We start from the raw sequence: 12,011 nt of genomic DNA on the forward strand, positions 1-12,011 counted from the left end.
CTTTTAGGTTACAATATCTCGAAAACTGAGGGTGATGGGATTTTTCTGAGGTCGGATTCGGATTCAGCGCAGCAAAAACCTTCGGGTATACTAGGTCTGGTCACTGGTTCCGGACCTTTGTCAAATTTTGTCGGCCTGTGTTATCATTAGTTTAGCCTATATTTTTTACATTCTTCTAAATTTACTGAATTCTATTCATTCGATAAAGTTTTTTAAAGTTTTTTTTCATTCATCTTGATGTATTTAAAACTCACCCTAAATTTGGAGGCATTTGTTCAAATTCTTTTGAAGTTTCTTTAATTTTGCCCTATTTAATTTCAAACTCATTTTTGAATTTATTGAATTATGATTGTACAAAATGTAGAACTGATTTACTTTGAAAGTGGTTAGTTTAAATAAGTTTGTTTTGGAAATGTTATATTAAAATTTGTTTATACTAACTGAATATTGTACATCTCAGTATTTTTTTAAATATTATATTTATTTTACAAGATATTATCATAAAACTGTTCAGCTTCTACGTTTTTAATTTTTTGAAGAATGGTTGCGCATCAAATTCCTTGATTCAGAAAGTGCGCTTTAAATACTTTGAATCATAATGTTTATTTATTTTTCATGTTTTGAATTTGAAAATATAAATGAGAAAAAAGCCTTTTTGGAGACTAAAAAACTGGTAAATTTTGGTATGCTAAAATTAAAAAAAAAACGGCCTGTCGTATGAAAAAAATAGGTAAAGGGAATTTTGTAGCTACGTTTTGGAACATACGCCCTTATGAATATCTTAATTTGTCTTGTGCCGTTTCTCCAAACAGTCAATTTCATTATTTATAATGTTATTTTTTACGATTGAAACGAAAATCACGCGTTTTATCAGGAAATTATTTCAAAAAAAATTTTAGAATTTTTTGGGTTAAACAACCTTTCTCTTATATCTTGTGTAATTTGACCAAAAATGTAATTTAAAGATTTTTAATGTTGTCATTCACGATTAAAAAAGAAACTGCTAATCATAGAAAAAAAACATGAATAAAAATAGTTTTTCTCTACTTTCGGTAAAAAAATATTATCTATTTATTTTTGCTTAGCTACTGCCATGTGTCGAAAAATTTAAGTTTTGTATTTTCACTGTTTTTTTTTATAAATAAAACAAAAACTACGTGTCCTATAAAAAAGTGATTCATAAAAAAATTTATAGATATTTTTTGGGTGCATAATGTTTGTCTTATAATTTTTTTCCCACCTTGCATAGTTTGACAACAAAATACAATTTTTTATTACTTTGTGTTTGATCAAAATTTGAATAATCAATTTTTTGAAATAATTCAAGAAGTTGTTATGATAATCTTGTAGGGCTTTCGAAAATTAACATTTTACTTTTCAAGTACTATGAACAAGTGCACAGAATTTTTGAATCATGAAAAAATGTGGTCTCAAAAACTTTCAAAATACGCTCACTTTTAGAATTTTTGTCTAAAATGGCTGACCAACGAACTTGGCATTTAGCTTAGGACACTAAAAGAGTGAAGAGTGTATCAAAGGCCAATCTAATAGATTATTTTGTTCAAAAGTTATCGTGCTCGTAGACAGACAGACACACATTCGTAAAAACCTGTTTCCGGATTCAAAGGGGCCTTAAAACGTAAATCTATAAAAAAAACTGGGAGGGGGGTCAAATTTTACACAAATCTAATGCATGTATTATCATGCAAAAATAACAAATTATTAATTACATTTTTTGAATCCCCACATACGAGACGAAAAAGAAATTAAGTGAGAAAAGTTGTGATCAGAATGTGCCCACGAAGCGGGCAGATTTTTTTGTTTTTTACTGTTAAGATTGTTTTTCATGATTAGAGCCAAAACTATACATCCTATCAAAAAGTTGTCGACAACAAATTTGGAGATCTTTTTCAATTGCACAATCTTTGTTTCTTCATTTTTTACCGTATTTTGCATAGTTTGGCAGAAAATGTTAACGTAAATTTATATTTTTGGAACTGAATCTGAATCTTTGAACTCTATAATTTATAAAAAAAAAATTATAAAAATTCTATACATGTAAAAAATTTTTTAACTTTTCGAATTTCAAAATTCAACAGTTCCACTTTGAGTGCTTTCACTTGCAGCTCAGTTTTTATTATTACAATTAGAACATTTTTTAGCCTTAGTATTCGATTTCTTGAATTTCATTGGCCGTGAAAAATTTTTTCGAACCGGGGAAAAAAACGGGAATTAATTTTTTCGATTAAAACGGCTACCCTGTAATTGAAATTGAACTGTTTAAAATTACTATCTTGAACATCACCATACGTCCAAACTAGAGCCACTTAAACTTTAATTTGGTCGAAATTCAGCACCATCTCAATCTTTCAGCATTTTAAACAATCAAAAATATTTAAACCCATAAAAAAGGTCAAACTTTAATCTTAATAAATACACTATTTTTAAATTGAATTTTTTCAAGTTATAAATTTGAAAAATTTTAATTTTTGAAAAAAAAGGTAAAAACTAAATTCGTGACGCTATTTATTATCAAACAAAAAATTCAACATTCTCGTAGAAAATAGGAATGAGAAATCCATATCTTTCAAAATCCTACCAACTTTCCAGAATTTCCGATAGAGAGCGACACCTCGTGAAACGGTCGATCCATAAAATTCCATAATGTTCCATAACAGTAAGCTACACTTGTTTTGTGATCAGACATATGTACTCTGCGCAGCGTCGGAATCAAGTCTTTTTGTGCAGAAATATAGTGTTTACCTGTGCAAAGGTAAGCATGTCGAATTCAGTTTTAATAGCAATCAGAAAGAACTTCTTATCCCGAATTCGAAATGACTGAAAACACTAAATTCGCGAATATTATGGTTAGATTTTTGCGCTTGACATTTGACGTTACTCTCTTTCTCTCGTAAAATGGCCAGACTTGCCTGCGATCTTTTGAATTCTTATTGCCATCTGAAAAGAATTACCTGGTTCTAAAAAAGCAAACATTAAAATTATCGCGTGTGAAAAGTGTCATTAATTTGAGGTTAGGTGGGTGTAAAAAAAAATCAAGTTGAATCTTCCCGAAATGTCAACCTTCTATTTCCAAAATTTAAAGAGTGATTCGCGAATTCGATATCGAAAAATTAGTGCGCGATTTCTTTTGTGAAGTTTGCACAAAGTTGATTAAAATTGAGTTTCACCTACATCCGAGACTTACACGACTATTAATAAGAAAAAATTGATGGAAAGAATGGAGTAAAACCTTGTTTACAAAAGCGGTCAGGGCTTCCGTTTTTCTGTAAGTGTTCCTTTTCTGTATTCTTTTAGGTTTTTAATAATACATATTCTTGACTTAGGTGTATAATTTATTATTTTAATTCATATTTTACGTATTTTACTTCTATTTCGCGATATACTCTACTACGAGAGTTGTCATATTCAATGTAGATCATCTGCGATTTCATTCTTTGATTTCCTCATAAATTTGCATTTCGGAAACATATATTTACGTAATCTTTGTGCTGGATCGCAACATGCAAGAGTTTTTCTCTGGAATATTGATTATAATTTTCTGGGTTATTCGCGATTAAATTCTTTACCTAAGAAATCGTTAAAAAATATTTTTTATAGTTTCATGTTGACTAATTTCGAACATTTCAAACGAAGCTATTTCAGACTTATGGTACACAGGTAAATATGAGTTAAAAAATAAGGGACTAATCATACACCTCGATGTATCTGTATGATTCTTTTGCAAATATTTTCCAGGCTGTTAACTTCTGATAAGAGTAAATTATTTAGATTCTATAGCAAACAAATCCAAAAATTCTTATAGTTTGATTATTTGAATTACTCGCATCTTATAAATGATGACTCATTTAAAAAACTAAAATGGTGCTTAACTCTTTAAGTAAAGTTGAAACTCATAAAAGAAGGTTTTATGTAGTTAGTTATTTGTTATTATTATGACAGGGTGGCCACTAACCTGGAAAATCAGGAATTTCTCAGATTTGTTTTTAAATAAGTTCTTCTCAGTGTCACCAACTATATCCATTGAAATATTGAAAATCATTTTATATTTTCACACAATTTTCACTGCATTTTATTAAATCACTCAGTGAATGGAACCCAATAATAAAATCCAAATTTTTTTGGTTGAAACTTGATTATTTTCAATTGCAAAGTCTACTGTTGTATTTTTGGTTCAGAATTAATCTCTGTTAGACGAAAAATCATCTTGTTTTTCTGCATATTTATCTTTTTTGGTTGAAAATTCATCTTTTAGGGTTGAAAGTTAATAATTAGCACTTTAAAAATCTATTATTATATTTTTTGACCAGAACTGGTTTGTATTGTTTGAACCTGGTATTGTATTTTGCGTTCAGAATTGATTTCTTTTGGTTAAAAATTCTACTATTTTGTGAAAAATTTCATTGTTTTCTTAAAGTCATGTTTTTTTGGATAGTAAATGTAACCTCTTTGTTGAATATGCGTCATTTTGGATAGAAAATTTATTTTTTTGTTTCGGAAATGCTTCTTGGTAGAAAAGTCAACTTTGTTCGTCGAAACTTCAACTTTTTCGGTTGAAATTAATTTTTTCTTGTTGGAAATTTATCTGTTATATCAAAATTCTTCATGACATTTTTTTATTAAAGTTTAATATTTTTTATTTGGCAAATATCGATAACTTGGTTGAAGATGTATCTTTGTAGGTTGAAAGTTCGACTACATATTTAGATGACAGTTATGCATAACATTTAGGTCTGGAAGTTAGGGGATATTTTGGAAATTTTTTTCCATTTTTCAATATTTTAGGGTTTGAAAACGGGGTTTTCCGGATGAGACAAGAGAATGAAACTTTTTTTAGTATTTTTGGTCATCAGATGGAACCATTCGGAGGGAAAAATTTTAGGTCTGGATGTTAGGGGATTTTTTGAAATTTTTTTTTTTTATATTTTAGGGGTTGATAAAGAGGGTGTTCCGGATGAGATAAGAGAATGAAACTTTTTCTAGTGTCTTTGGACATCAGATAGAAGAGTTGTAAAGTATAAAATTTTATTTCTGGAAGTCAGGGAATGTTTTGATTTTTTTTTCAATTTTTCAATATTTTAGGGGTTGAAAACGGGGTGTTCCTGATGAAAAAGGGGAATGAAACTTTTTTTACTATCTTAGTTATCAGATGGAACAGTTATAAAACATAAAATTTTAGGTCTGGAAGTTAGGGGATTTTTTCGAATTTTTTTTTCGATTTTTCAATATTTTAGGGGTTGAAAACGAGGGTGTTCCGGATGAGATAAAGGAATGAAATTTTTTTTAGTGGCTTTGGACATCAAATGGAACGATTCTAAAGGATAAAATTTTAGGTCTGGATGTCATGGGATTTTTCCCGATTTTTCATTATGTTAGGGGATGAAAACGAGGGTGTTCCGGATGAGATAGGGTAATGAAACTTTTTTTAGTATATTTGGTCATCAGATGTAACAGTTCTGAAGCATAAAATTTTAAATCTGGATGTTAGGGGATTTTTTAGAATTTTTTTAGTTTCATTATATTAGGGGTTGAAAACGAGGGTATTCCGGATGAGATAGGGGAATGAAACTTTTTTGAGTATCTTTGGACATCAAATACAACAATTCTGTAGCATAAAATTTTAGGTCTGGATGTTAGGAGATTTTTCATTATGTTAGGGGATGAAAACGAGGCTGTTCCGGATGAGATAGAGGGTTACCATTTTTACGGGTACCTTTGGTCATCAAATAGATCTATATAGAAATTTCAAATTTTAAGTCTCGCGCAAAAAATTTTTTTTTGTAAATTCGTTTTTTTAAAACGTTGCAAACTTCAGCGAGGTTTTCAGGTTTGAAAATTCAATAATGCGGTTGTAAATGCAACTGCTTGATTGATGATTAATTTTGTTGTTGAAAATTCGACTATTTGGTTTAAAATTAATCTTTTTTAGTTTGAAAATTTAACTGTGTGGTTAGAAATTCAACAATGTGGTTAGAAATCCAACTATTTGGCTGAAAATTTAACTATTTTCTTGAAAACTAACTTCTTTTTTATTAAAGTATCACCCTTTTTGGTTGAAAATAAAACTTTGTTTTAAAACGTTCATCTTTTTGGCTTAAAGGATATTAGACTATTTGTTTAAAAATGGAACTATTTGTGGTTGAAATTCTTTGTTTTTGAAAATTCATTTGTTCTAAATTCATCACTACAGGTTGAAAATTCGTCTCTTTTGTATGGAAATTGAACTGCTTGGTTATAAATGCTTGGCCTAAAATTGATTTGTTTTATTTTTAAATATTCCTCTTCTTGGTTTTGGTCTTCTTAAAATTTTTCTTAAATATTCGACTTTTTAGCTAAAAAAACCTCAACTTTTTTGTTGAAAATTCGTCTTTGTTTGGTTGAAAATTCGACTATTTTCTTTAAAATGCATTATATTTTGACTTTAAATACTAGAAATATGGCACCTACAAAAATATTATTTAAAATTATTTATTTCTTTATTACTCTTCTATTTGCTTTTAAAAAAATACCGTATTTTTCCTGTTTTTAAAGGATTTTGGGCTGTGAAGTCTGAAATCACTTTTATAATAATTTTCATTTTGTATTTTATCTTAGAATTTTAGAATGTTTAATTCTTTTCCAAATTTATATAATAAAGCAATTATAATGAATAATTATTATCATAAAAATTTAAGAGTCAACCAGGAAAAATGTAGCTTTTGACCAGGTAAACTCGGGAAATAGTAAAAAAAAATTAAAAAGTTTGAGTGGTCACCCTGTATGAGTATAAAAACACGAGAAATAAATGCATAAAGATTACGTAGGAGGAAGAACAAAAATCTCGTCAATAATTCACTATCCATAACCTTGGTTTAAGTTCTTTCCGGATACCAGACAAATGTTAAAAGTTCTCACTTTTATATAATAATGCAGGATGACCACTGGAGTGAACTGGAAAAACCCGGGCATCGACTGGGATCATTTTCCTTGAGTGTCCATTGCATTGGAATAGATATCTAGATTAAATAAAAACGAAAACCCATTCAAACAGAATATCCTATGTTTCGTCTTCCAATTCTGTACTGAATTTCAATCAAGTCTTCAAAAACGATTTCAAAATGTGAAAATTGGGACCGAAGTGAAGGGCTCTGAAAAGAAGTTTTTTGAAAATCGTGAAAGCAAACACAAATCGCAAAAATGAAGTTATCACCAGTGGACTATCTTGGCTCCGCGGCAATGGACCGTCGATTCAGTGCTCCCATGTTGCCTTGGATTATAAGTGAGATCAAGAGGAGAAATAAACGCGAAAAGGTTTGTGTACTTGAAAAACTTATAAACGATCACATGCTTAACTCTTCTTCTAATAAGTTCAAACTGCCTTCTCTTATAACTAAGCGTGGAAAGAAGAGTGAACGACTCTGCATTAAAATGTTTACCATTTGTTTTAAAAACCATGGCCACTTGCTTTCATAACAATATAATCACACGAAAAGAATTATATTAACTAGAAACGTGCCGAGAAATAACTACATGTGAAAAGTAGAAAATACTCTGTGTTTTATCAAAGCGAAAATTATGCATTTTTCAGATTTTTTGTAAAATTATCTACAAGTAATAACTTTTTCTGGTTCTTTAATGACCTTGCTTTACTGAACGTTTAAATCAACGTTCTTTATTGCTTTTTAAATATCATTTTTTTTTAGATCATTTTCAAATGTTAGGATGGAATCTAGTGAACATTTTTCTGTTAAATTGACATTTTGCCTTTAACTTGAGCTTATTATATTACGCAGCATTTATTACCTTTTGTGCGATTATGAGGAAAAAGTATTGAAGATAATATAAAAATTAATGGACGTTAGCTTCAGCTAAAAAATAGTAATAGTAGTAAAAATGTTAAATATTAAAACATTGTCTTGTGAAAATGTTTACAAAATAATTTCGTGTTTTAAATTTATTTCCTTAATTTTTTGCAAAAGCGTTCCATATTTCCCAATTGTGGTCCTTTTATGTTATTTGGTTCATGATATTTCATTTTTGTAATGATTGAATTTTTTACTTTGAATTTTGATTATACAAATAAAAATAAACTTTTTCCTGATTTCAATTTTATTCATGAAAGGTTACACAAGATACGAATTATGCTTACATAACTAAAAAATGATTGGGCACACAATAATGAACAAGAATTTGCTCTGTGGAAATACGATTCTTTAACAAATAAGAAGTAATGCATAACATTTGAAAGATTAATTTCGTTTTGTTAAATAACTTAAAATTAGGATGGATATTTGGAGAATATTATGCAAGAATCCAGGTCAATATTAAAATGTGAAATATCGGAAAAGAAAAAATAGAAAATTCATTAAAAAAAATTTGTAAAAGCTTTTAAGAATGAACAAATAGTCAATTCTATTATATACTTCCTTTAAGATTGCAGAGTAGCTGCTGCACCGGGAAACACGAAACTTTTTGAAACAGGGAGAAACCATTCCATTATTAAATTTTTAAATTATGAAATCATTCAATTTGCAATACGTAATTCTAAAATATTTTACTTCAATAATTTACGATTTTATTTTTTAATTTTCAAGCGTAAATGTTCATTTTAAGGAATTTTAAAAATCAGTCTTGAACAAACTTCCTACTGAGAGGTCATTGCGTGACTTAATTTTTATAAAAAATTATTTGACAATGGCGACCCGTTTATGAAAAAATAGATTAAAACAACCGTTATGGATTGAAATGTTTATTTAGTAAATTCTCATGTAAAAATATTTTTAATTTTTTCATAAACGAGTCGCTATTGGCAAATAAGGTTTTTGCCAATAATTAATCATCCGATCGGCTCTCAGGTGGGGTATTTATGAGATTTATAAAAAAATCCCAACTCTGATTATCTCTTCCTCAAGTAACTGAAAACTATAAACGTTTGAAATTGCAAATTTTTGATAAAAAAAACTTTTTAAGTCGATCAATTGTAAATATAAATTAATTAATGATTTTTTAAAAACAAACTGTAGGTCTAGTATTAAAAATTGAGAAAATAGTTTACAATATGTTTCTAACTGTGTTATAAATTAAAAAATTTACACTGAAATTCAAAAAACCTGGATTTATATTTTTAACTAGAAATCTTTCAGCTGTCTTTAGAAAAGATAAAAATGTGAAATTTTGCAGTTTCACGGAATTTAATTTAAAATTATAAAATTGAAAAGTGTTAGCTTCTCTTTTATACGTGTAAATTATCGAACGTTTGAATAAAACATTTTTGTAGGTGGTTCATTATTTTGTAAAGCCTTTTGATCAAAAAATAACTTTTCTGCACAATTAGACTTTGTTAAGATTATGTTTCTAAATTTTCTCGGAACAAAATCAAAAGCTTAAAATTCAAAAAAGTTCCGCTCGGTGTGTTTGAATTTGAAGCTCAGTTTTGGTTACGTCATATGATAAAACCCTCAGTTATAAGAGTTCGAATTTTTTAATTTCATTGTCCGTGAGAAATTTTGGTGCACCGGGAAATGACCGGGAATTTTTTCCTTGTGTGACCTGATAATTAATCATAATATTTGATAATTTTACACTGAAAATCAATTTTTTCGGATAGAACGACGGTAAAGTTGAACCTAGATTTGGAAGTCAGATAAAGTTCATTCACAGACGCATAATTTGAAAGAAAGAAGCTGTATTATAATGTTGGGAGTCTTATCAAAGACGTCCTTGCCGCTTTGTCTGACAAACGATGCAGACTCTTATCGTTTCTTGTACCAAATACACGAAAGACGTCATCACCTTTAATAGGGGATTCGTTGTTGTGCTTACGTGTGCGTAGGTTGTCTCGATATTAGAACCCCGCTTAGCGTTTCGAGGATCATATACGATATTGTGGAAATGAGGGAGTGCCGCGAAATAGTATAAACTTAACGGCACTTTAGCATATCGTAACTTTCCATAACACGATAGAGAAATTCTGTGAACATCTTTTATTGATCTATGTTATTAATTAATCCTGATTTGAATTTTAATCTGAAAATAAAAAGTGCTAGTTGAAGTTTTCCTTCAACAAATTATTACAAAAAATTAACTACCATGGTTATGCTGTTTGCTTCAGAATCGATGACTTTTTGTGGTAAGACACACATCAGGTTTTATAATTTGTTGATGAGCTCTAGTCGAAAATGAGTTCAGTTTACAATAATGTTGAAAATTTGTGATTATTGAATTATTTAAGCTTCTGTTGTTCTGGAGAAATTTCAATAATGTTTGTCGCTCTACTCAGCTGAATACATTTTCTAATCGCGAGGAAATAATGTCTGTGTTGATTTGAACAAAAACATGGCATTTAGCTTCAAAAATGCGTATAATTTCAAATAAAAAGCATTCGAAAGACATCGATTAAGGAGCACTTTTTCAAAAAATCTTATATCTATTTTTCATTAAATTTTCGCCTGCAGTATTCATAATTTTAGTAAGATTTTGCATGCAAGAAATATATTCATTTTCCATACTTTTGGATTTTTCCCATGGCTTTTAAACGTTGACAAATTGCTCCTCGGGTCACATTTAGTTTTTGTGCCAATTGTTGTTGCGTTTGGGTTGGGTCTTTATCCAATAACGCCTGCAATTCCTCGTCTTCGAACTTTTTCGCTGCACCACGATGTTCATTGTCTGTTAAATCGAAATCTCCACTTTTAATTTGACGAAACCATGTTTCACATGTTCTAATCACTGGAGCATGTTCACCATAAGTTTCTGCCAGCAATCGATCAGCTTCAACTGCTTTTTTCTTTTGATGAAATAAGAAAATCGACGAATGCAACAATTATGATCCTATTATTTTGGCAGAATGGAATTGTGTATTTTTGAAGGTTATTGTCCATAGAAAAATATGACAGATGCCAAATCATAGAAATGCATACATATCTCTAGCGACATCTATGAGTAAAACCGGCAAGCTTCAACTAACGCCCCTGGTATATTCAAGCATGGTACGTTTTAAAAATGTTCTAATATCCTCGAAGCAACTTTAAATCGAGAAAAACATTTATTTTATTGGACTCTGAGACCAAGACAAGACTTTTTTCGTTCTGAAACTTTTTTGTACAATTAACGACTCTCAAATTATAGCGTTATAAATAAATAAACTGACATATTTGTAAATATATACGCCTTAGAGAAAACAAATATTCTGCCCAAGTTAAAACTTCGGTGTATATTTTTTTCGAAATTTTCCGGTAAAAAATTAATTGTTTACGTTGCAATAGCTGAAAAATGGTAATTGCGCAAAAAAATTGAGACACGAAAGGACTTATCTTGGCCCAAACTTTAAGGAAATTATTTTACGTAATTAAAAAAAATGTTTTTGTTTAAAAAAACGTTCTGGGCGCTATTTTATATTATAATTTCCATTAATATTCATGGATTATTCTTTATTCAACACTCATCTATATTATGGACTCTATGAAGAAAACAAAACTGATAAGAATAAGAAGAAAAGCGATAAATTTAATCAATTTCTAAAAATAAGTTTTCAGTCTTATATCCATTCATGGTGTGTTTATAAGAAATGCTTCTAGGGCTATAGGATTTTTTGTGCTGAATATCCATAGTATTAGTGATAGCAATGTGACAAAAATATAGATTGTAAATGAAAAAGACATAGTTTATTACAAAATTCGTTATTTGTGGAAAATGGTATTTCTTGGAAATGAGAGTTTTGTAAAAGTGCTCTTTAATTTTATATTAAAAGTGTTCAAAGGTATTTAATTTAAGAATTAAATATAACATTTTTCGGCTTGAAATAACCGTTCAGAATTGAATAATTCCAGAAAAGGTACATTTTTTTCGCTAAAACAAGAAAATCCACATTTTTTCTAATACACCGGGTACGAGAAAAGTCTACAGGACAAAATCCTTTCTCTAAACAAGAAATGACTGATTGAAAGCAAGATGTCAGTAACTGATTCAATTAGTTATTATTCTTACAAGGAAAGTACCCCAGGTGCCCCCCCCCC

The 12,011-nt window shown here is 29.3% G+C and overlaps 1 protein-coding gene across 3 annotated transcripts in view; it reads left to right on the top strand.

Annotated features, from left to right (window-relative positions):
• The first annotated feature begins 2,692 nt into the window (after window positions 1-2,692).
• The window catches only part of LOC117170178 (TBC1 domain family member 1), a 90,626-nt gene continuing 81,307 nt past the window's right edge, over window positions 2,693-12,011 (top strand). For 2 of the 3 annotated variants that reach the window (XR_004466734.1, XM_033356757.1), the window contains exons 1-2: window positions 2,699-3,286; window positions 6,931-7,308. Coding sequence is in view for 2 of the 3 variants with exons in the window: in XM_033356757.1 (XP_033212648.1) it covers window positions 7,195-7,308 (114 nt within the window). In the remaining variant the exon portion in view is untranslated. Of the gene's footprint in view, window positions 3,287-6,930; window positions 7,309-12,011 lie in introns of all 3 variants that reach the window. The other variant, XM_033356758.1, reaches the window with a different exon arrangement.

This window comes from Belonocnema kinseyi, chromosome 3 (genome assembly GCF_010883055.1).
Source record: "Belonocnema kinseyi isolate 2016_QV_RU_SX_M_011 chromosome 3, B_treatae_v1, whole genome shotgun sequence".
Classification (NCBI taxonomy): domain Eukaryota; kingdom Metazoa; phylum Arthropoda; class Insecta; order Hymenoptera; family Cynipidae; genus Belonocnema; species Belonocnema kinseyi.